At 34.3% G+C, this 25,594-nt stretch overlaps 3 protein-coding genes and 1 pseudogene across 8 annotated transcripts; 1 reads left to right on the top strand and 3 right to left on the bottom strand.

Annotated features, from left to right (window-relative positions):
• Positions 1–79: 79 nt before the first annotated feature.
• Positions 80–24,986, bottom strand: LOC102620982 (non-structural maintenance of chromosomes element 4 homolog A-like). 6 transcript variants are annotated; one of them, XM_052443186.1, is made up of 7 exons: positions 24,478–24,937; positions 24,287–24,367; positions 23,585–23,837; positions 23,402–23,492; positions 22,893–23,109; positions 22,703–22,794; positions 80–527 (listed from the first exon to the last, which is right to left on the bottom strand). In XM_052443186.1, the coding sequence occupies exons 1-7, from the start codon at positions 24,620–24,622 to the stop codon at positions 273–275; spliced, it is 1,134 nt and encodes a 377-aa protein (XP_052299146.1). In that variant the 5' UTR covers positions 24,623–24,937; the 3' UTR covers positions 80–272. The 6 variants fall into 6 exon arrangements, with proteins under 6 accessions (XP_052299146.1, XP_052299150.1, XP_052299147.1 ...); XM_052443190.1 differs by having other exon boundaries at positions 379–527; positions 22,897–23,109; positions 24,478–24,944; XM_052443189.1 differs by lacking the exon at positions 80–527 and adding an exon at positions 22,026–22,473 and having other exon boundaries at positions 22,897–23,109; positions 24,478–24,942.
• Positions 7,955–9,573, bottom strand: LOC127902969 (protein FAR1-RELATED SEQUENCE 5-like). The gene is made up of 2 exons (XM_052443191.1): positions 9,441–9,573; positions 7,955–8,677 (listed from the first exon to the last, which is right to left on the bottom strand). Exon 2 carries the CDS (start codon positions 8,672–8,674, stop codon positions 7,955–7,957), a length of 720 nt encoding a protein of 239 aa, XP_052299151.1. The 5' UTR covers positions 8,675–8,677; positions 9,441–9,573.
• On the bottom strand, positions 11,252–15,692 carry LOC102629259 (fatty acyl-CoA reductase 2, chloroplastic-like). The gene is made up of 9 exons (XM_006492807.3): positions 15,519–15,692; positions 15,022–15,125; positions 14,702–14,901; positions 14,157–14,257; positions 13,809–14,016; positions 13,563–13,724; positions 13,216–13,297; positions 11,816–12,198; positions 11,252–11,705 (listed from the first exon to the last, which is right to left on the bottom strand). Exons 1-9 carry the CDS (start codon positions 15,625–15,627, stop codon positions 11,483–11,485), a joined length of 1,572 nt encoding a protein of 523 aa, XP_006492870.1. The 5' UTR covers positions 15,628–15,692; the 3' UTR covers positions 11,252–11,482.
• On the top strand, positions 17,926–21,695 carry LOC102620694 (enoyl-[acyl-carrier-protein] reductase [NADH] 1, chloroplastic-like; annotated as a pseudogene).
• Positions 24,987–25,594: the final 608 nt, after the last annotated feature.

Below are 25,594 nucleotides of genomic sequence, written 5' to 3'. Positions count from 1 at the left end.
CACCAATTCTTTTTCTTTTTTTTTGGGGGGGGTACAGAAAAGGATAATAATACAAAATTGAGGAAATAAAAGGAGGGACTAGTGGGAATATAAAGAATATTCTTATTTTCTATTTGATAATGAAATAACGAAATATAGGGACCTATATACGTGCCTAAACCCAAAAAATTAATTCTATCTATGTACAGTCTTAAATCATCCTAATTTCTAGACATCTCCTAACTAAGCTGCAAAGAGAAGCTGAAGCACTACAAAACCCTCCTAAGTCTGTATCATCTTACTTTACGCTTCCCTTTACGGATGGCAGCAGCTCTTACTTCAGCATCTTCATTCTCAAGTGAAGTTTCCTGTACTGACTGTTCAGGTAAAACCAAGCCACGGTTTCTGGACAGTTTCCTTGTAGGCATTGTGGGTGCTATTTCCAGAGTTTCTTCATTTACTTGAGCAGGTTCACAACTGCTTGATATGTTTACTTCAGTCCTATGAGGCATCAGCTCCTCCCCAACCTCAACAGTGCTCATCATCAACTGAAAATACCAGAAAACTTTAGAAACCAATAACAGCAACAAACAAGAATTATTAACCACAATTAAGAGCTTCAAGTAGACATAACATGCTGCTCAAAGAAAGAAAACCTGTATGTTGGATACACAAAATACCAACTCAAACATCCAATTAGGAAGCATACAGTAGAAACATATTAAAAACACAATCTCACTGTAGAGCACATAGCAATTTTTCTTTTTTTTTTCCAAAGTACCTTCCAATCCTTGAAATCAAATCTGAAGACAAAGTGGTTGTAAGAAACCACCTTAGAGGCAACAGCATCGGCAGAGGGAGCATTCTTTGGTGCTGAAAATGGGAAAAAGTTGTAAGTGTTATTAAAAAATAATAAAAAAGAAAAGAACTTATGTAAGAGACAAAAGAAAGGTATTTGCAGAAGATCTTACATACTAGATGAAAACCTTTCTCATCCACTACAATTTCAGCCCGCCCATCTTTAACTAAAAATGATAGGGTAAATAAATTTTCCACCGTCTGTGCAAAAGAATTTCTGTTCAATACCAGATGCTCAAGTCTGACTCTTCTGTTTTTCCTCAAGATATTAAACATGGTTAACATATTTTTATCGGTATCTATTCTCTCTTTCGTAGCTGTACCATCAACCTGCACGAAAGTTACACCAAATTTAAAATATTGATCAATCTTGCAGCAGGGGAAAAAGGCAGAAGAAACTACTAGACATATATAATCCAAATGGAACTCTTAAACAAATAATGTAAGAATATGCAAAGCATATCGCAATCAACACAGCTTGTAAGGGTAGTGGAAAGCTCATTAACATGTACAAGGCCTCCAAGGAAAAGTAATCTTCAAGTGGGACAAGAGAGATAACAAATAACTAAAGCCAATAATTTCATATTAACTAACACTGAAGCTTGAATTACAAAACTCTTACCTCTGCAGGCCGAACAATTTTTGTTGGTCGTTTACATTTTATAGATGCAGCAAACTTCCGCTGTGTTAAGAGTAGTTCGTTATTGTTAGTTATGGCTGCTGACGTGTTAGATGAGCTGGCTAATGTTAGTTGTGCTGGCTGTAGTTTGTTAGCATTCTGTTGATTCATGTTTAGCTTAGCTCAACTCACGTGATTTGTTTTTTATTATTAATTCAAGAGCTCTTGTAACAATCATAAGATCAATACATAGAAATTCATTTTCTCTCTCTGAAGTCTCTGTTATTTTCTATTCATTTTCTCAGATACCAAACACTTTTCTGGTATCTTAACTTGGTATCAGAGCTACCAATCTTCAATCTCATGGCGTCTTCAAGCATAAACTCAAACATAAATTCTACTGTTTCATCTTTTACTTTTACTTCTCCAATTAAACTCGATCGATCGAATTATATGATCTGGAAGTCTCAAATCCTTTCATTTGTTCGTGCCAATGGTCTTGAAGATTTGCTCGATGGATCAAAAACCAGTCCAGATCAATTCCTTCAAAGTGAGGCTGAAAGTGCTTCTATTGATGCTGAGCTGAATCCAGTATATACCACATGGAAACGAAAGGATCAGTTGCTGCTGAGCTGGTTGATGTCGTCGATCAGCGTTGAGATACTTAGCCTTGTGGTAAACTCTGAAACTCCATTAAAACTTTGGACTAGTTTGGAGCAACAGTTTGGATCTGAAACTTCAGCTAAGAAGGTTCATCTGAAAATAATGCTCAATAATCTTAGAAAAGGATCAATGACAGTAACTGAATTTTTTGGCAAACTAAAAACAATTACTGATGAGTTAGCCATTGCCGGTAACCCAATAAGCTCTCTAGATTTTCTTACTCACCTAATTTCTGGATTAGGTCAGCCTTACTATCCTGTTGTAGTTTATCTTGAAGCAAATCTTGCTAAGATTTCTATCAATGAAGCATATTCTATGCTATTATCTCACGAAGCTAGATTAGAAGCAAATCAGCTAAGTTCAAGCAAAGAAGCTAAGCTGAACTATGCTGCTAACATTGCTCAAACTGGATCTGGAACTAATAATAATAACAAGAAACCAGGTGGTCAGTTCAATAACAATTGGAATGGTGGTCAATTAAATAACAATTGGAACAAGAATGATGGTTTCAGAGGTGGATATGTTGGAGGCAGAGGTGGTTATGGTAGAAATTTTCCACAAGGACAAGGAAGAGGAAACTGGAATGGTGGCTGGAATGGTTCTTTTCCAAAATTTCCACAAGGAGGCAGAGGAAATGATTACAATGGTAATCCTGGCCAGACTGGAGGATTTAATGGTGGTTTTACAAATGGCAAAGGTGTTTTGGATCAAGTTGTTGCTAATGTCACTTGCCAGACTTGCTTTAAACCAAGGCACACTGCAACTGAATGCAGGAACGAATTCAACAAGGATTATATTCCTTTTAACAATCCATATCAGAATCCACCAAGAGCTGCTTTTCTTGCAACCTCTGAGGGAGCAATAGCTGATCAGGGATGGTACATTGATAGTGGTGCAACACATTATATCACTAACAATTTACAGAATCTGCAAATTGGAAATGAATACTCAGGTAACCAATTGCTTCTTGTTGGTAATGGTCAGGGCTTGCATATATCACATATTGGCTATGCATGCTTTCAAACATCATGCAATGCAATTTTACACTTAAGAGATACTTTATGTGTGCCTAAACTTACTAAAAATCTCATAAGTGTTTCAAAGTTACTTGAAGATAACACTGATATAACTATTGAGTTTGTTGCCAATATGTGTTTCATAAAGAACAAGAGGAAGGAACAGCATCTAGCTCAAGGGATTGCTAAGAAAGGACTGTACCTGTTGCTGTCAAAAAATGACTGTGTTTCAAATTCCAGTTGTCTTACCTATGCACCTAGCTCTATGATTTCTGTTTTAAATAATCCAGCTTGTAAAACTTCTGATACAGCTGCAAATAATGTCTGTAATTCACAATTTCAAGTGAACTCAACCAAATTAGCAAACTTGTTTCATCAAAAATTTGGTCATCTCAATAAACATGTGTTGAAATCTATTATGTCTTCTCTTTCTGTTGATTACTCATCTATATCAGCACCTGATTTCTGTGATGCTTGTCAGTATGGTAAAGGTCATCAAATGTCATTTTACTCAACTGGAATCAAAACTAAAGATCCTTTAGAGCTTATACACACTGACCTTTGGGGTCCAGCACCCTTACCATCTCTAAATGGTTATAGATACTACATTAGCTTTGTAGATGACTATAGTAGATATTGTTGGATTTTTCCTTTGACACTCAAATCAAAAGCCTTAGACACTTTCAAATACTTCAAAACCTTAGTTGAAAAACAGTTTGGATATACTCTGAAAACATTACAATTTGATTGGGGGGGTGAGTATAGAAGTTTTCAAAGTTTTCTTGAAGAAGAAGGGATAAGGTTTAGACATAGTTGTCCACATACACATCATCAAAATGGTGTGGTGGAAAGAAAACATAGACATTTAGTTGAACAGGGCTTACCCTTCTTGCTCAGGCAAAAATGCCTCTATCTTTCTAGTGGGAATCATTCCATACAGCTTTTTTTCTTATAAACAGATTACCAACCACTGTTTTAAACAATATTTCACCCTTCACCAAACTTCATAATAAACAACCTGACTATTAGTTCCTCAAAACATTTGGTTGTGCATGCTTTCCTTTCCTCAGACCTTACAGCAAGCATAAATTCAATTTCCATACACAAAAGTGTCTCATGATTTGCTATAGTCCAATACACAAAGGCTATAAATGTCTTACTTCTACTGGAAAGGTCTATATTGCTCGACATGTTAGGTTTAATGAGTCTGAGTTTCCTTTTTCTACCTCTTACATTTGTCCCTTCCACAACAGTCATTTCAGATGGTAACAATGTACAACATTCTTTTAGTTCACTTATTCCAGATGCAGGACCTGCTTCTAGTGTTTCTTCCCCAAATCAGTCCATTACAGCTTCTCATCTAACCTCACCAGTACAGCATCCAACAACAGTGCCACATCTTGAACAATCATTCCAGTTTGTACAACAGCTGCTATCAGCTCAAAATGATCACCCTATAGTAACCAGGTCTAAAGTTGGCACATTCAAGCCTAAAACCTATTTGGCAATCACTTAAAACCTTAAACCATAATCTGTAAAGGCAGCCTTGATAGATACTAAGTGGAGAGGGGCAATGCAAGCAGAGTTTGATGCCTTACAAAATAACAAAACCTGGACTCTAGTTCCCAGAGAACAGGCTGGTAAGATTGTTGGGAATAAGTGGGTGTTTAGGGTGAAATATAACCCTGATGGTAGTATTAGTAAATACAAAGCAAGGTTAGTTGCAAAAAGCTTTCATCAAACACAAGAGGTGGACTTCTTTGAGACTTTCAGTCCTGTGGTTAAGCCCTGCACCATCAGAATTATTTTGAGCATTGTTGTTATGCAACAGTGGTCAATCAGGCAACTTGATGTTAATAATGCCTTTCTCAATGGCATCCTCACTGAAGAAGTTTTCATGCACCAGCCTGAAGGGTTCCTGCATCCTCAATATCCTTCACATGTATGTAAGTTGACCAAGGCTCTTTATGGACTTAAACAGGCTCCAAGAGCCTGGTATGACAGGCTAAAATCATTTCTGTAACATTGGGGTTTTCATACTTCCAGATCAGATACCTCATTGTTCTTTCAGCATAAGGTAGGTGATATTGTGGTGGTGCTCATTTATGTGGATGACATTTTAATCATTGGCTCAGATAATAAACTTGTTGAGGAAGTTATTGGTCGATTGGGGTCTGAATTTGCTTTAAAAGATCTAGGAGATTTTAACTATTTTCTTGGTCTTGAAGTAACACCATCAGCTGCTGGGATGCATCTTTCCCAAACCAAATATATAGGTGATTTACTCAAGAAAGCTCAAATGATTGATAGCAAAGGATGTCCAACTCCCATGAGTTCAAGTGATAAACTAGTCAAAGACAGAGGAGCATCTTTTGAGAATCCTTCACTGTACAGGAGTTTGATTGGTTCTTTACAGTATATTACTTTAACAATGCCTGAAATTGCATTCACAATGAATAAACTCAGTCAGTTCCTTGCTGCCCCAACTGTCATTCACTGGCAAGCATGTAAAAGACTCTTGAGATATTTGCAGAGCACAACAGATTTTGGCTTACAGTTTTTCAGTACTAGGAAACTTACTCTCATAGCATTTTCATATGCAGATTGGGGATCAGACTTGGATGACAGAAAATCTGTTAGTGGATAATGTATTTACTTGGGTGATAATTTGATCTTTTGGTCCTCCAAGAAACAACATATAGTCTCAAGAAGCACAGCTGAGTCAGAATATCGAGCTTTGGCATTGGCAGTGTCTGAAGTGCTTTGGATATCTTATGTGCTTAAAGAGTTGAAGATGCCACTATTACAAGTTCCAGTTCTTCACTGTGATAATAAGAGTGTTGAAGCTCTGGCTAGTAATCCCAAGTATCACTCACGCACTAAGCATATTGAGCTGGACTTGCATTTTGTTCGTGATCACATAGCTCGCAATGAAGTTCATGTTAGTCATGTTCCAAGTTGTGATCAAGTGGCAGATGTTCTCACCAAACCCTTGGCCTTTGATCAGTTCAATTATCTTAGGTCCAAGCTCAATGTCATTACAAGACCTTGATCTTGAGAGGGGACGTTAAGAGTAGTTCGTTATTGTTAGTTATGGTTGCTGACGTGTTAGATGAGCTGGCTAATGTTAGTTGTGCTGGCTGTAGTTTGTTAGCATTCTGTTGATTCATGTTTAGCTTAGCTCAGCTCACGTGATTTGTTTTCTATTATTAATTCAAGAGCTCTTGTAACAATCATAAAATCAATACATAGAAATTCATTTTCTCTCTCTGAAGTCTCTATTATTTTCCATTCATTTTCTCATATACCAAACACTTTTCTGGTATCTTAACTTGTTGCCTATACTCCTTATTCATGGGCCCAATCCTGAAGAAAGAACAAAAGTAAATAAAAAGATATTCAAATATTTCAAAACGGACACAACAACAGGAAAAGAAGAATAAGTCAATAGTTAGGAAAATGAGAAACGCACCACACTTAGCACCACAATTAGCACAAAACGGTTCGTTTTGTGCTAACTATAAAAGAAAATATTGTGCTTCAAAACTAACACACTCTCCTCACACACTCGCCTCACCAAACGGATCGTGGGATTGCTCTCTCCTTCGGTTTTCTCTCTTTCTCTCTCGAGCGTGGGTCTCTATTCGGCTGTGGCTCTCTCTCTCTCTCTCTCGCCATGGGTCTCTCTTCGGCCGTGGTTCTCTTTCTCACCGTGGGTCTCTCTCATCCGGCCTCACGCACATCTCGCTACTCTCTCCTTCAGCTTTCTCTTGTCGTGGGTCTCTCTCACGCATCTCGTTGGGTTTTTCTTACGCATCTCGTTGGGTAATCAATTCGTGGAGGTAATTGGTTTAATTTGCTGCTGGAAATTGTTATCACAAATTATTGTTGGAAGTTATCTGCTGTTAAAATTTGCTGCTGGAAATTGTTAAATTATGTTGATATATAGTTCGGATAGGTTGATTTGGGATTGATGAGTTGCTGATTTTGGGATGAGTTGTTGTTGGAATTTTATCTGCTGTTAAAACTTGCTGCTGGAAATTGTTAAATTCTGTTGATTTATAGTTCGGATAGGTTGATTTGGGATTGATGAGTTGCTGATTTTGGGATGAGTTGTTGTTGGAATTTTATCTGCTGTTAAAACTTGCTGCTGGAAATTGTTAAATTATGTTGATATATAATTCGGATAGGTTGATTTGGGATTGATGAGTTGCTGATTTTGGTATGAGTTGTTGTTGGAATTTTATCTGCTGTTAAAACTTGCTGCTGGAAATTGTTAAATTATATTGATATATAGTTCAGATAGGTTGATTTGGGTTGCATTTTTGGTAGTCTGAGGGGCTAATTGAGATGGCTTTGTGCTGGAAATTGGATGATAAAAGAATTATTATAACTTTGTGCTAGGAATTGCCATTATGTGTTGTATATATTTGTGCTACAATGATTGTGCTATTTGTTTATATTGTAGAGAAATTGTTCAATCATTATGTCTTGTAGCAGCACAAGTGAAAATCGAACACAGGTGAAAGCTTTTGAAAAATGCAGCAATAGTAATAAGGTCTTACGAATTTCACGTACGAGAGAAAATCTGAATCGTAAGTTTTGGAAGTGTAAAGGATGTGGGGCTTTTGAATGGGATGATGATCGGAAAAGTAGTGAATGTAATGACTTTAGAGGGATGGAAGATCGAAGCATGAACGAGAACAAAATTGACATCTTATTAAGAGAAGTTCGCAGGCTGGGGCATCAAATGGAGTGCTTGTCTCTTAAATTTCAGTTGTTTGAGAAAGAACTTCAACAAAGACAACCACATGAAGATCTAAGTCTTATTGTAAAATATGTTCCACAAATAATTATAACAATTGTAATTATTTTTTAGTCGGCCCTCATCATCCACTTGCATACTAAAGAAAAATCTATTATCTTCCGCTTGCACTTTCATAAAATAATTCTGAAGAGCAGCAGCATCGCCATCTCCAAGCCGTAATCTTCTTTCTTTCTGAATATGATTTCTACAATCTCTCTCTATGAATGTCACGTTTTCATGTCCACCGGCCTCAATAACAAGTGATTGATAATTTTTGGACAATTTGATTCCCACTCGATCATTTATATCAAGTTTCTTTTTTGCATGTGCACTGAGGCTACGATTGCATCGAAAAAGCCTTGACTTCGTTGGAGACAACAATGGATGGTTGTGTTTAAGATTTAAGCTTCGAATCGTCCACTTTCCATCATCCCCTAAACCAGCTCCTAATCTAGCACTGTAGCCTGTCTTTATATTAGGTTGCGGCTTTAAGATATTAGTAGATTTGCTTCTTGTCTCCCCGCTTCGGCCACAAGCAAAAGACACATTTCTAAGTATCCCATCACTATCCTTTCTACTACTTCTCCGCATAACTGGAAATCTTTTTTTTTTACCATACTCTTTGAAGTACATAAACATTTCAGTATCGGTATTAAAAGACATCCCAATCATTGGCTCGTCCTCCTCCTCAATTTTCTCCAACTCCTCAATGTCTTCGATGGCCTTTTCCATATTCTTTATTTATACGAAATGAAAATAATTCATATCATCAAAATGGAAATTTATATTATCAAAAACAAAATAATTCACGACAACAATATGAAAATAATTCACATTAACAAAACCATTTAGCATAGGTGTTACTTAATTATACATTAATAACGGAATAATGAAGTCAGCAAATTGCTGATTACACATGGCAATTATTGATGCTCGTTATTGGTTAGATATCATTTGTTGATCTAAGATTTGTGTGCTTTGTAAAATCATTAGCCATTTATAGAGGCATATCAGATTTTAAGGGCCTTGAGATGATTTATTTGCAAGTAATTCCATTTGATGCATCTCTGGATAAGGATTCTTTTTAGCTTGATACAAAATTGAGAGAGCATATGTTATTTGGTAATGATCAGTTCTCATGTTTCAATAAGGCTATTAAAAGATTTATGATTTTGAAGGTACTGATGCACAAGGGGTGCAATGCTGACATCTACTTTTCCTTGACTTAGACATAACATGGCTGCCTGAAATTTCAATCAAATAATGAAGATCCATCGCATACAGTCTCATCGCATAATTCATGACAACAATATAAAAATAATTCACATTAACAAAACTAATTTCAAGAACAAAATAATTCACAAAACTAAGCTAACTCACTGTAATAATTCATGATCAGCAAAATTTTCTCAAACAATCAAAATAATTCATGGCGGGCTCTACTCATATGCCTATATTTTCTTGTATAATCATCAGTAAAATTAACATAAATTCATACCGAGAGAGTGAAGCTGCAGCTAGGTCTCAAATTCCAGAAGTGCCGTCAGAATGCAATTCACGGGGTTGGGAGAGAAACAATTGACAGCCAAGCTAAATGCGGAGAGACCCACGATGAGAGAGAGTGCTGCGGTCCAGTGAGATGAGTGTGTGTGTGTAGTTTGCGTTTGCGTTTGCGTTTCAGAAACTCGAGCGCGTGTGTGGTCTGCGTTTGAGCAAGATGAGTCTGCGTTTTTAAGCTACAGTTAAATCTTTTATAGTTAGCACAAAACAAACCATTTTGTGCTAACTGTGGTGCTTATTGGTGTGAGAATATCGGTGCTGCAATAGTTATTACATGGTACAGCATCCTGGATTCCTTGTGAATAAATGTGGGACAGCATTTCCAATGTCCCCCCAAGCTACTGAGGTCCTAATATCCTCCTGGCTACTACTCGGTCCACTTGTTTGCCCAAAATCTCTAAGAAGACAGGAAATAAAATCCGAAACAGTTATTCCATCTTGTTTTCTGCCTGAACAGAGCTTACCACAGCACTTGTAATGTCCAACAAAGTCTCTGCATTTTTTTTCTTAGTTTCAAGAATATCAGCACTTTCAAGAATATGCACAGCAAACAAACTTCTGGCAAGTAGTAGTCAATACTTGGTGCTGCCCTCATATATGCAATATTGCAACCACAGCTTCTTCACTGAGATATCAGGATAGCCATGTTTACTTTTTTAAGTTCCAGCAACTTTCCTTTGATTCCATGCACGCGTACATTTGTCCCCTTGAAGTCACAAGCACATTTTTTACATTAACGTAATATGCAAGATCCTTCGTTCTATTTTTCTTTATAATTTTTTATTTGGACAAACTGAAGTGGTAATTGGATCCTCCTGCTTTAATAAAAATTAACATTTATTCTTGACACACAACGAATGGACAATATAGTTTTGTTTAGATATAGCGTGCTAAATATGGCATTCTGGCATAAGCTTGTACAAATTTAAAAAAAAAAAAAAAAGAGAGAGAGAGAGCGCAAGAGTAGGGATTCTGAAAAAATTCAACATTTAGAACACATCCCTGCAATAAATCAAAGAAAGTACTGCAGATCTTACGAGAACAAGTAACATTTACTTGTCATATCATACATTTACGAAGCATAACCTCTGTAACTTGTAGCTGCATCTCACAATATTTTCATGCTCCATCTCTCTTGTCAACCCAGACTACACGTCTACACATCAGCAGTCGAGATACGTCAGAGGTCTACATGTCCGCTTTTCTCCATGATTGACGTCTCCACCCCGCAGATTACTTATGTTATCATTACATTAAATCAACATGTTAATCATTATTATCATTAGTTCTTATTCTTTTGGACTGCCCAGAAATTGTAAATGAGTCCCAATCAAGTATAATGTGCAATGACCATGTGTAACTTGATTATTGACTAACATCTTACAATCTGATTAATAATCCGGTAAAATGTGATATGTCGCGCACAATAACATATACAATAACATACATTTAATTAAATTCAATACATAATTATGGTTAAGTATCTCGTCTAACGGCCCTCTTCTCCTTTTCATCAATCCCTCTATAGCCCAAACATCAATTAGACCAAAAGCATTGCATCTTCCGGTCACCAAAGATGCATCAAATCTCCAATAACTCACTCAAATCAACCACCTCTAGAGTAAATGCGTAACAATGAGGATTAATTCATCAAAAATATAGAAATTATCATTATCAATTTATTGGCATTTATAATTTATTTTTTTAATTGAAGGGCCTATTTTTCATTATTTCCCTTTAATAAAAATAAATTTCATAATATCGATTTATTATTAAAAATCAAAATATTAATGTAAAGTAGTAACATGACTAAACATGATTCACATGGTCATTAAACAGCAGGTAGACATCTCCCGTCAGGGGCGGAGCTAATAAATTCAGCTTTGAGAACATAGTTTTATTTTTTTAATATGGCCCCGTAAGTTTAATACTTTAGCAGTTTAACCCAATAATTAAATACATTTTTTTAACCTTTACTCCTTAAAGTTTACTTTTATAAAATTTTGCCCCCCCCGGAATTTTATTCCCAGCTCCCACCAATGTCTCCCCTCTCTTTTCCTTCATGACATTCCTCATTAAGCCAGGTACGTGAACATTTGTAATGTAATGCTTCCAATCAATGCTCCCCATGTCAAATCCAAACTTTTTCTTCTCTTCTTCATTCATGATCTGCATTAGCCCCATTGTGTTGCTGCAATCAAACCTGGCACATGGAGATCATGCATGAACACAAAATAATACTTTAGTCCAAAGAGTAATTATAATAGAGTTATATATTGATGCAGTAACCTCAAATTAATTAGTTAATATTACCTTCCAGCATAAAATCCGTATGGAAGGTACACATTAGCGAACTCCTTTCTGCGTAAAATTTCATATTGTTTCTGAGCCAGCTGCTCGCCATTTGAAGATCCAATAATGCTTCGCTGCATGGCACCATCCAAAAGGTGAGCTGAAAAATCTTCCATGGAAGTGAAAAGCTTCATTAATGGAACACGAATTGGGCTTCCCTTTGAGTCCAGAAAAGGCGAGGAATCGAAGTGTTCGTGAAGAAGGCTCATAAGATATTTGGTAACTAATGGATTTGTAACAGATGATGCAATTTGATAGACCTTGACTTCTGGTTTTTGTATGACCACTTGTCCATGCTTTGCGATGGCCGCCAACGTTGCGTTCACAACCATGTCGACTGGGACCTGCAGCAGCCAATATTTATGTTAAAATAATGGGCACTGATATTTGGATAACAAAATTGACAAAACACTAACAATCATGTGTAAATTTTTTTAACATTTTTCTAAAATATCACTAAGTGGTTAGGATATCGTCAAATTTTATGCATATATATCGATATTAACTATCAATCATTTGTAAATTCCCTTCTGTTTTGCTAAAATAAAACTTATGAGTACAGAATCATGGTCCACCACTGAAAAAGCCATATGAATAAAATGGTTGATATTACTTACTGCTAGGCTTGGCAAAATCCGGAAACGGTTCGGGTTTTGGTGTTGCCTGGGACCGGACCGGATGAGTGAAATGTAAGATCGGACCCAGGTTAAAATCCAGTTTTTTCGGGTGCGGTCCGGGCTCTAGCCCGGCACCTTTCAGGTTCTGGTTTTGATCCGAGCTTCTAAATCCGCATGTGATAACTTTAATTTTTTTTCTTCAATTTTTTCTTTCATTTCTCTAACAATATAAATTTTTAAAAAAGAAAATAATCAAATAAACTCATTCAATCTCATGCTTTAAAAAAGAAAATAATCAAATACAAATATATAACTTACTAACAATGCAAATTTTGCACAAATGATAAATAAAAATTATTTCAATGTACTTTCTAATACCTAAATTCATCCAATTTCTAACTTAAACTCATTCAATATATATATATATATATATATATATATATATATATAATAAATTAAATTCAACAACACAATAATCACACAATAAATTTAAATAACATCTCGCATATCATAAATTCATAATTATATAATTATATATAATATATTTATATATTTTTTTTAATTTATTAAAAAACCGGGTCCGGTCCGGATTCTGGGTTTTTGGTGTTGAACCCGGACCCAGAAATGTCCGGGTTTGAGAATTTCAAACTCGGGTCCGGTTTTTATGTGTATGTGGTCCGGGTTTTACCCGGACCGGATTGGCCGAGTCTGGTCCAGACGGGCTTTTTTGACACTCCTACTTACTGCATCCAATAGTCCATTAGGGTCTCCTACAAGCTCGTTTAGCTGCCCTCTTCCATAGTACAAAATCATAAGATCCCAGAGCCTGTGAATCAAGAAGTAGGGTAGGGAGATAAGATATCTAAAATCTCATATCCAAATAATGGAAAAATTAATTTTAGGTTCTCTTGTGTCATGTATGTATATTTACTCTTAATTCATTGGTTATTTGCACATGACAAGAATCTAAGATATATAAGAGTACACATGATAATAGTTTACAGAAGAGAGTATATACACCAACAATTAATATAAAAAACTTTCTTAGAAATAATTTATATATACATACCACAAAAGTTGATTTTCGATACCTATTTCCTTCTATCCAACCAGGGAATGGTTCTTTGTAAGTGCTTTGAATCAGAGTAGGTCGAATGATCACAACCGATATATTTTCTTTCATGGTATCAATCATCATTTCGCCCATAGCCTTTGTGAAAGAATACGTGTCATGCCATCCATATTTTCTTGCCCTAAATAACAATTAGATTTTACTTAAATAAAGCAGCAACACATCTAATCAAAGAAAATAATAAAGAGGAGGGGAATTTTATCACCTTTCTAAACCCAATTCCTTCATTTTCTTTCGAGCATCTTCATCATTTTCAAGGGCTTTTTTGGATTTCATAGCCAACCCTATTTCTTTTTCAACGTCCAATTTTGGTTCAGTTTTGGAGTTGTTGAAGTTTAATTCCCTTGCTATCGTATCCCCCATGTAGAAGGGCTTTTCCATAGTCCTTCCTTGTCTCTTTCCATTAGCAAATGCTGCAAATAATTTTGAAAGAAGGGTAACAACAGTTTAGTCCCCGATTTCTGGCAAAAGCTTAAGGAAATCAAAATTGCAATTTTCTTTTCACATAGGTTCTTGCTGACTGCTGTGAACATTATAGGTTTTAGACACTTGCCTGTTGACATGTGCACAAAAACCTTAACCTTCTTGCACTTTTTTGTAAAATTCATAACATGGGAAGGTCCTCTTGTGTTTATATCGATAGCAATGTCATATCTGCAATTTCAAATTAAACTAAATGATGCCACTTATATTATGTATCTAAATAATTACGTACAATATTTTTAAAAAATATATATTGTGTCGTTGCCCAGATTTCAAGATCAGTAGGAACAAATTTAATTTACTGTAAAAAAAATTAGGTTTTTCTCAAGTATTATTTTTAAAACATTTTAAATTTTAACGTATTCTTTAAAGAGATTTTGACAATGAAAATATAGTTTTGAGTTTATTTGTTTATATATATTATTCAAAACCGATGGAAAAGGAATCACAATTTTTATTGAGGACAAACAAAAATTTTAATTGAAATTTAAAACAGATTTTCTAAAAATTTTATGGATCTATCACTAGTTTGTTGAAGAGCTAGACTAGTTAGTTGATATCACTTTCTAATTGATATAAATATGAATAAAAATCAAGGTCATAAATGATTATAACCTTTCATGAAAGGTTATACTGGCCGCAGAATTTATAATTACGTCGACCTCATTTGCGATCACAGTGGCTAAATTTCCTTCTAATCCAAGGTTAATTTCACTTATATTTCCTACCACAGGAACCAATATATTTAACATGAAATCTTGGTAGCATTCCCCATAGGTTTGCTGAAGACACTTGAAAAGTTCCGCATTGATGACCTGAAAGTGCACAACCAAAAAAATAATAACAACAAAGAAATTAAAGATTTGGGACAAAATAGTAAAATCTAAAAAATTAGTGAATTAACAGAAATATTTAAAAGTCTATAACCAACTTACTTCATCTTTTAATCTTTTCGATGCAGCTTCTTCACTTTCTGCCTTGATCAAAAGAAATATCTTACCCACCTCAGGCGCTGCTCGTAATATCTTCTCTATAAGAACTGAAAAAGAAAAAAAAAAATTGAAAATTATAATAATATTAATACATTTCAAGGTTATAGCTCGTCGATTCCTATATTGTATGTTCCAAAATACTTTGTCTTAGAGGTTTTATCAAGTGATTTTCGTGTAATTTTATTTAGCTGACTACCTGAGTTCAAAATTCTGGCCACTAAATTTGAATCTTAGAAAAGGTGGGGGGTTAAAAAATTCCCAACTTTTAAAAGAAAAAATAATAATAAAATAAAAAGAGTGTTAAAGATAAACCTAAAAGTATATATACTCTTTATAAGAAATCTTGTTCTCCCAATAATAAAAAAGCATGCGCGCAAACACACACACATAAAATAAAACTAAAATAGTGTGTTAAAAATAAAACTTAAATCAAAATATACCCTTTGCGAGAAATCCTGTTGCCCCAGTAACAAAAAAGCTCTTCCCTACAAGAAATTTTTCAATACCAATACCGTATTGCTTTGAGTATTGGGCTGAATTTTTCGCCATTTTCAAGTGAAGATGCAGAGATGGAGTTCTGCGTGTGAGGTTTTATAGAAAAAGGAGATGAGTGCTTACCTATCTTTATAATACAATAAAAAAATGTGGTACCATAAAAATAATACATAAATGTTCACCAAATGTGAGAAAGTGCAATAAAGTATTAAATATTATACGTACTTCAGATATATAGTTTGTATCTCAATTGATGTGTCACAATTATTTATTGTATTATGTATTAAATGCTCATGTATAATGCAATTCAATCAACAGATATTGCATCAATTTTACACCGGGTATTATTATTATACATGCCTATACGTATTGTCAGTTCATGACTTCGTAGCTGTCGGTTTGTGACTTTGTAGCTGCTAGTTCGTGACTTTGGGTGTGTTTGAGATTGAGATGTTGTATCTTAAAAAGCTACAGCTGATGTGAAAAAAAAATTGTAATTATGAAAGAAAAGTTAGTAATATATAGTAAATATAAATTTTAAATAATTATTTTGATAAAATTATTAAAAATATAATAGATTTTTCATTACACAAGTAAAAAATTATATCAATATAGCTTCTAAGCTACAATGATTATTGCTTACTACACACTTTAGTACTGTAGCTTTTATGATACAACTACCCAATCTCAATCCCAAACGCATCCTTTGTTGCCACTCAGAGACATACACAGATCTAATACTCTTTGTCCTAGATTAGGAAAATGACCCACAAAAAAATAATACTTTCCTTCCCCTAAGGGAAAATTATTATTTTTTATGGGGTATATATCTTTGTGAACCTTTTTTTTTTATATAGTGGGTCAATTTTATTGATTCCACGTATGATATAATCTAAAATAATAAGGAAATTTTTTTTAATCATCTCACCATTCGTCTCTCTCTCTCTCTCTCATCACCTCCTTTAAACGTCTAGACCTCTTTCAATTAAACTCAATCAAAATTCTTTCCCTTTGTTTGTCTCATCATCTAAAAAGTCACAATTACAAAATTCTTTCCCTTTGTTTGTCTCATCATATATATATCATGTTATTCAAACATCTACATTCACGTCAATTCAAACTCCCAGATGTACAAAACTAGATAAGTCTGGTAATAAGCAAGCGGATAGAACCAGTTAGATTTGGAAATGTTTGGTTCAAAAAATTTAATTCAATTTGGAGAATTTGGATTTCTTTTAGTATCAACTTAGCTCAATTTATTTATTTATGGTTGAAGAGATTTGAACTAAGATCTCCAAAATCATATATAAAATTCTTACCACTAAACTATAAACATTTTATTCAACATAAATGTGGTCAAATTCTTTTAATTGTCTTTTTCATAAAGAACTTAAGGTATATTTAAAAAGAAAAATAATGGTCAAGAAGGGGTTAAACCCCTCCTGGGCCTTAATTGGGTCTACCTACGTAAGTATTCATGTGCCTCAGTACCTGGGATTATTTTCTCCTATTTCCTCAAAGAGTTCATACAAACAAAATAACTACAAAAATTGAGGGCATTTGTGAAATCCTACACGGCATCTTTTGAGGGCTTCTAGGTAATTTACCATGGGCGCGGGGCGCCCAAAAGCCAAAGTAGATCGTCGGTATTCCTTAAGTTGCCATGCAACTGATAACAAACAATCATCAAACATCAAAGCCGACTAATAAATAAAATTTCGATTTCATCGAAACTAATTTACACTTTAAAAAAAAAAACACACAGACACACACACACAAAATGAAATTATTGAACCCATTATTTTCTCCCTTTCGAGCACCCATTTTCTAGTTGAAAATCCAACCGTTACGGTGGGTGTGTTGCTGATATTTTCTCTTTATAATGTATGAAATTATACATCAATGATTTTAAGATTGATTTGGGTTCTTTTCTTTTGCTATGCTATACTTTCTGTGAAATGTAGTTTGATTTTGATACAATAATTTTTTCTTTTTTTCTTTTTATAATTCATATGGCATTGTATAGATTCTCTCTTATCAAATTTGATTGAATTGATGTTTGAGCATTATGTTAAATCAACAATGAATATCAGTCAGTGTTCATATTGGAAGCTTACTAGTATTTTAATTTCTACTTAAAACACACACACACACACATATATATATATAATCATTATCTAGTGTATTTTTACACGAAAATTCATGCAGACATTCGCACCTGAGAGAATATGTACCATACACATTTATGCAATGAATTAGCATAATGTTGTGTTGTTTACTTACAGTTAGTTTTGAGAAAGTGAGAGATTTTCAATTGAATTTAAAGAATCTTATTGATTCAAATCATTCAAAATGTCTGCGGCAGCACCTTTCGGCACTCAAGTGGCAACTATCAAGCCTTGCATTTCGTCTTCTATTAAAAATTTTAAGTCAATCAAAGCAACTTTCGCTACTATGTACGAAAATCAACTGCTAGAAGGCTTGCAACTTGCTTCTCAACAACGAAGCAGTTGCATGGGAGCTTCACATCAAGCCCTGCTAAATCTGTAAAGGCTGTTATAAGAGCTCGGTCTGCAGCAGATGGGGACAAGCTTGAGCTTTATCAGGATTGCCTGTGGATTTGAGAGGTTGTACAGCTCTTTATTTGCCCAATTGTCTTTGCGCTATATCATGCATTCATGTCTATTAGAGTCATGTTTCGTTGTTATGATTCTTTGCCTCTTTCACTTTCCCTAGTTCCTATACCTTATATGTGCTACACGTACTGGCCAATTTCAAACATCTTTCAATGACACAATTGTTAGTAGATAAACGAGCATTTATTGCTGCGATCGCTGATGACAATGGATACGGTTGGGCAGTTGCGAAATCTCTCGCAGCTACGGGTGTTGAAGTTCTCATTGGTACATAGGTGCCTTTATGTAAATAGTCAAACTTAATTCTCTCTCTTATGACAATAGACATGCTCGAGTTCTGCCAAGTGTTTTCTAACTAACTATTTTTGCTTTATGCAAGCTGTTAACATTTTTTATAGCAGCCTGCCGCGTGGGAAATTTGACGAATCAAGCTTGTAATTACACAAATCCTTTTTTTATTTTGAATTACATGCTATCACATGAACTTAGGGTGTGTTTGATATACTGAATTGTATTGTATTATTTTAATACATGTGTATTGTTGTATTGCATTAACAGTATATCATAACAATGTTGTATAATGTTTGGTACTACACCATATTGTATTAATTTTTAATTATACTATATTTGGTGCTGTTCAATACTATATTAATTTTTTGTGATTAATTTAAATTATATATTTAAAAATATTATTTATTAGTACTTAGAAAAATACTAAATATGAAAGTCTTAAATTTTAGAAATTTAACTTTTTTAATAAAAATATTAAAAAAATATCATAATTCTTCGTAAAGATTGAAACTTATAACCTTAAATTTTCGAAAGTGTATTTTTCAGTATTTTCTAAACACATAACCTATGAAATAAGGATCAAAACAAATAATTTAATCAAATAATCTCTAAGTAATATAACAATATAAATAAATAGTTAAAATCTTAAAGATTAGTTGAAAAATCACCTTAGGATGATAGAATAAAAGTTTATACATACCACAAGATGATCATAAAATAATAAAGAGATACAATTGTTGTAACATATTCACTAATAAAATAAATTATGTTAAATAATCCAGTAATTATTTATATTATTAATTTTCAACTAATGTTATTCAAATTTATTTGTATTTAAATATTTATTATTGGTTATATTAAATTATTAAAGATTAATCAATTTTATATATTAATTATTATAATATAATTAAATAATATATTTTTTAGTTATATTTTTAGTATAATAAAAATTAAAATATAACATAATATTATTGGAGTAATAAATTTTAAATCTATTAATTTATATTAAAACTTATAGTATACAAATACAAAATATAATATAATATCATATTAAATTAAAAATTATATTTATTTATTTATTATTATTACAGAGTTAATTTAAGAGGAAAAAAATAAGACAAGCTAATGCGGTAACTTGATGCATTAGGGTGCATTGGTGCCCCAAAAATGAGGCTGCATTGCTAATGCAATGCAACCCCATGTAATGAGGGGTACCAAATACCCCCTTATTGTACCCCTTACTGTACTGCCTTGAGTCTATGCTCATTGGTATGTTGAATTTGATTGATATTTCAAGTTACCAGATGGTTTGTTGATGGAAATTTCCAAAGTTTACCCTCTGGATGCAGTTTATGATAATCCTGAGGATGTGCCTAAAAATGTAACGATACTTCTTATGATGGTTATGGGTGTTGCGACTATATTAGTTTATAAAAAAATTCTTGATTATACTCATATTTGCTGTTTTGTGCAGGTAAAAAATAACAAACGTCATGCATGTCCTAAAAAATGGACTGTTCAGGTATAATCCATCGTTTATGTAGATCTTACAAGCACATGATCAAAGTGCATCAGAGAAGCGATATCCATAAACTCTTAATGTAAATTAACATCATTATTTTTAAGGACAGCAAAATAACGTGGGAGGCATGTAAACCATTTTCTGTGATGATCTTCTGCTAATGGAATTGTGTATAATTTTGAATTTTGAGGCGCCATATATATGCAATAATAATTCATTTGACCATATAAATGGCGTACATTATTCTAAGGTTTTTATTATTTCCCTCTTGGTGTTGGGGGATCATATTATAGGGGTCATATAGGAACAAACATTTCTTTTGATCGTTACACACTGCCTCCCTATATTTCTTGGGTCCACATTTATGTTTCCACACGTTGCTGTTCATGGACCTTCATGATCAATTCCATAATTGAATAAGATGTCCTGTTCTTCCAAAGTTCCTATATAAACAATTAACAAACAGCACGATGATTGACTAATTTGTAATTCCGTCCCCGTAGAAGATTGCTGACTCTGTAAAACGGCATTTTGGCAGCATTGATACCCTTGTCCATTCACTTGTAAATGGGCCCAAGGTTCAGCTCTTGGCTTTTTTGTCGTTTTTGTGCTGTTACTTTGAGTTTGCTATGCACCTCAACTGTAAGAAATCATGAACAGGTTAGCAAGCCTCTTTAGGAGACATCAAGGCACGGATACCTCGGATCTCTCTCTGCATCGACTACCTCCTTTGTTTCTTTACTCAAGCACTTCGTTCCAATAATGAATCCAGGCACATTTCTTACTTAATCCTAATATTACATCTCCTCGTGATGATATCTGAAATGCAACCGCATGCTAGACTTTAAACTGGCTGTTGTAACTTACAGGTGGTGCTTCAATTTCTCTAACGTACATGGGTTCTGAAAGCTTCATTCCAGGGTATGCTGCTTTTAACGCCATTTGCTTTCATGATCAAGTTTCTCATTGTCTGATTTTCCCCTCCTGAACATTTTTTTGTTCAGATGTGGTGGAGGTATGAGCTTAACAAGAAGTGCTCTGGAGAGTGATACGCGTGCAAGTACTATTTGAGTAGCATACTTAAAGATCTGTTTCTCTTTCGACAGATGTTTCTTATGAATATATCGTATCTATGAAATGTCTTTCCTTGATTAGGTGCTGGCTCTCGAAGCTGGAAGAAAACATAAAATTAGAGTCAACACAATATCTACAGGTTAACAATTACCTCTCACCAATGAAACATTATCTCACTAAACTGGTCCATGTTAGCTTTGTTGAGCTGCTTCATTTCAACAATTGATTGTAGTGATTTGAGTTTTTCTTACGTAAGGGTTCCTATAATGCTATTTTACCAAACATAACAATGTCATTCCTTACATTTTTTAGCCATGCCAAAAGCAATTGGTTTTATTGATATGATGATTTACTCACTGGAAAATGCATCCTTACAGAAAGAGATGACTCGGACTGAAGCTCTGTATTTGCACCTGGTTGTATATCGAAATAACATTTTAACCTATAATGGAACAGAGGACGTGGGGAATGCCGCAGCTTTCCTAGCATCGTCTTTGGCTTCAGCAATCACGGGCGCTGTTATTTATGTCCACAATGGTCTAGATGCAATGGGAGATGGAGCTGAAAGCCTCACATTTTAGGACCTTCACATTCCCTAAGTAGAGCCAGATGTTAATGATCATCAATTTAATTGTCATGCAGATATCAGTGATAAATTTTATCTGGCACAAATGATGTTGTTTGCTCTTCTTATTAAACGCTTCAGCTGCATATCACAAAGCTCATTTGATGCCTGCCGGGATTGAAGACTAATCCATACATCATTTTAGACGAGACCTTTTTTCATTATCCGTTCTTTTTATATCATTTAGGAGTTGAAAAAGTCAATAGGATTTTGACAATACAACACCACCAATTCTTTTTCTTTTTTTTGGGGGGGGGTACAGAAAAGGATAATAATACAAAATTGAGGAAATAAAAGGAGGGACTAGTGGGAATATAAAGAATATTCTTATTTTCTATTTGATAATGAAATAACGAAATATAGGGACCTATATACGTGCCTAAACCCAAAAAATTAATTCTATCTATGTACAGTCTTAAATCATCCTAATTTCTAGACATCTCCTAACTAAGCTGCAAAGAGAAGCTGAAGCACTACAAAACCCTCCTAAGTCTGTATCATCTTACTTTACGCTTCCCTTTACGGATGGCAGCAGCTCTTACTTCAGCATCTTCATTCTCAAGTGAAGTTTCCTGTACTGACTGTTCAGGTAAAACCAAGCCACGGTTTCTGGACAGTTTCCTTGTAGGCATTGTGGGTGCTATTTCCAGAGTTTCTTCATTTACTTGAGCAGGTTCACAACTGCTTGATATGTTTACTTCAGTCCTATGAGGCATCAGCTCCTCCCCAACCTCGACAGTGCTCATCATCAACTGAAAATACCAGAAAACTTTAGAAACCAATAACAGCAACAAATAAGAATTATTAACCACAATTAAGAGCTTCAAGTAGACATAAAATGCTGCTCAAAGAAAGAAAACCTGTATGTTGGATACACAAAATACCAACTCAAACATCCAATTAGGAAGCATACAGTAGAAACATATTAAAAACACAATCTCACTGTAGAGCACATAGCAATTTTTTTTTTTTCCAAAGTACCTTCCAATCCTTAAAGTCAAATCTGAAGACAAAGTGGTTGTAAGAAACCACCTTAGAGGCAACAGCATCGGCAGAGGGAGCATTCTTTGGTGCTGAAAATGGGAAAAAGTTGTAAGTGTTATTAAAAAATAATAAAAAAGAAAAGAACTTATGTAAGAGACAAAAGAAAGGTATTTGCAGAAGATCTTACATACTAGATGAAAACCTTTCTCATCCACTACAATTTCAGCCCGCCCATCTTTAACTAAAAATGATAGGGTAAATAAATTTTCCACCGTCTGTGCAAAAGAATTTCTGTTCAATACCAGATGCTCAAGTCTGACTCTTCTGTTTTTCCTCAAGATATTAAACATGGTTAACATATTTTTATCGGTATCTATTCTCTCTTTCGTAGCTGTACCATCAACCTGCACAAAAGTTACACCAAATTTAAAATATTGATCAATCTTGCAGCAGGGGAAAAAGGCAGAAGAAACTACTAGACATATATAATCCAAATGGAACTCTTAAACAAATAATGTAAGAATATGCAAAGCATATCGCAATCAACACAGCTTGTAAGGGTAGTGGAAAGCTCATTAACATGTACAAGGCCTCCAAGGAAAAGTAATCTTCAAGTAAGACAAGAGAGATAACAAATAACTAAAGTCAATAATTTCATATTAACTAACACTGAAGCTTGAATTACAAAACTCTTACCTCTGCAGGCTGAACAATTTTTGTTGGTCTTTTACATTTTATAGATGCAGCAAATTTCCGCTGCCTATACTCCTTATTCATGGGCCCAATCCTGAAGAAAGAACAAAAGTAAATATAAAGATATTCAAATATTTCAAAATGGACACAACAACAGGAAAAGAAGAATAAGTCAATAGTTATTACATGGTACAGCATCCTGGATTCCTTGTGAATAAATGTGGGACAGCATTTCCAATGTCCCCCCAAGCTACTGAGGTCCTAATATCCTCCTGGCTACTACTCGGTCCACTTGTTTGCCCAAAATCTCTAAGAAGACAGGAAATAAAATCCGAAACAGTTATTCCATCTTTGTTTTCTGCCTGAACAGAGCTTACCACAGCACTTGTAATGTCCAACAAAGTCTCTGCATCAGCAACCTGCTCCCTTGGCCTCTGTACTGATAATACCATTTAAAAAAAGAAGGGTTAAAGGAATAGAGAAAAGAACAAAAGGGATATGATACCCAGAACTCTCTCACACTCCTTATTAAGAAAGCAACAAAATCAAGTAAGCATCTATAATCAACCTGTAAATCGATGAGTTGAAACAAAATAAGGCTTACGGGGCATGTTTCTAACTGTTGTACCTCTACTTAAATTGAAAGTACAACAACTAAAACGTGGGTAAGCACCTACTATTACTTGGCAACCAAGTATGCATCAAATTTGTTGCCATTATCCAGTATGAAATCAAGTAAAATCATTAAAACCTGGTCAAAAGTTCAAAGAGAACAAGAAAATTTTCAAAGATATTGTTTAATTACTAGAGATCTTGATGCAAAACAATTTACTACGTTAATTACAACATATACAATTAAACATATTATTAAATTAACAATCATCTTACCTTGCTGATGCAAATTGTCCAATTTCTTAATTATTGTCTTAAACTTATTAGAACCAGTCCTTGTTATCTCCTCTCTTTCATCTGCAAAACCAAAGAAAAAACAAACCCCAAATTCATCCAAAAAAAAAAAAAAAAATCAAAGAAGAACTGACATTTTTTTTTGAAAGATGGTTATAAAACAGAGTAAGTACCAATGATGATGGATTTTACAGAGCGATAGTTGCGACGAAGTGCTCTACGAGCAGCAATATCTTGATCATACTCGAATTCTCCTGCAATGCCTCCACTCTTACTCCTACTGCTACCACCCAATTCTCTTTTAAAGTTTTTAACCATGACCTCTCTTATTCTTTTGTAATTTCTCTCGAATCAGGGGAAATTGGTTGATTGGGTTGCTGTTTTTTAGACTAAATTGAAAAGTTATATTAAGGGCTTGTTGGAATTGGCAAAAATTTACAAACCCTAGAATTGAAATTGAAAAACCCTAATTTGAGATTTTAAAGAGAATATTCCCCTCTCCTACACGGACTGGGGGGACTTCGGAGAGACTCTGCTCTGTTCGCGTGCCTCTCTCTGGTCGCTACATTCGCGGCTGAATTTGATTTTCGCCGTTAATATACAAGATAAATTTTAAAAAATAAAAATAAAAATAAGATTAAAAAAAAAGAATATATGTCAAGTGCCCAACAAGAAACATACATGTGCCGGAATGCGGCAATGATTAATTTAGCGGATAATTTTCAATTTCATTCCTTGAGGTTTGCCATATCTTTATTTTAAGAGATTGTATCAGCGTATCTCCACTTTCCTCCCATGCGGATGCGGTTAGTACATAGTTTCGTATAATGCTAAACTAAGAACGCAAATTAGTAATTGCATACTTTTTTATTTAAATATTCAAACAATTGCCAAACTTTCCACTTTGGGAATTGTAAAGTAAATATAACACTCTAAAATCCATTGGGTTAACAACATAAGCATGCTTTTATCCATTGTATTTTTACTCAAAAACTACAAAAACTTTGCTCTTCTCTATGGAGATCTGAAGCCACAAAACTCAGAACCCATTTCAATTCCTCACAAAAATGCTTTGAAGGGATTTTTAGCTGCACATAACAAAATGAAAATGAACCAAATTTGAATCGATCACGGCGGATATCCATTTAAGAAGTCAATTGGACAAACCGCCATTAGCGAAAGTATTTTTTTTCTTCAAATGGTGATGAAATAAGTTGAAAGTAAAGGTAGGTATGTAAAATGATGCTTCTTGTTATTGATGATGTGGGCTTGTGGAGATGATTTTTGTTT

This window comes from Citrus sinensis, chromosome 6, assembly GCF_022201045.2.
Source record: "Citrus sinensis cultivar Valencia sweet orange chromosome 6, DVS_A1.0, whole genome shotgun sequence".
NCBI lineage: Eukaryota > Viridiplantae > Streptophyta > Magnoliopsida > Sapindales > Rutaceae > Citrus > Citrus sinensis.
This window is presented reverse-complemented; position numbering and strand designations above follow the sequence as displayed.

Coding starts and splice junctions, on each gene's coding strand:
- LOC102629259 (XM_006492807.3), bottom strand. CDS start 15,627: ATGGCGAAAAATTCAGCCCAATACTCAAAGCAATACGGTATTGGTATT. Junction 14,017..14,156: donor TTTTGTGCACATGTCAACAG/GCAAGTGTCTAA, acceptor AATTATTTGCAG/CATTTGCTAATGGAAAGAGA. Junction 11,706..11,815: donor TACGGATTTTATGCTGGAAG/GTAATATTAACT, acceptor TCCATGTGCCAG/GTTTGATTGCAGCAACACAA.
- LOC102620982 (XM_052443186.1), bottom strand. CDS start 24,622: ATGGTTAAAAACTTTAAAAGAGAATTGGGTGGTAGCAGTAGGAGTAAG. Junction 24,368..24,477: donor TGTAAAATCCATCATCATTG/GTACTTACTCTG, acceptor TTGGTTTTGCAG/ATGAAAGAGAGGAGATAACA. Junction 23,838..24,286: donor GGACAATTTGCATCAGCAAG/GTAAGATGATTG, acceptor TGGTATTATCAG/TACAGAGGCCAAGGGAGCAG.
- LOC127902969 (XM_052443191.1), bottom strand. CDS start 8,674: ATGGAAAAGGCCATCGAAGACATTGAGGAGTTGGAGAAAATTGAGGAG.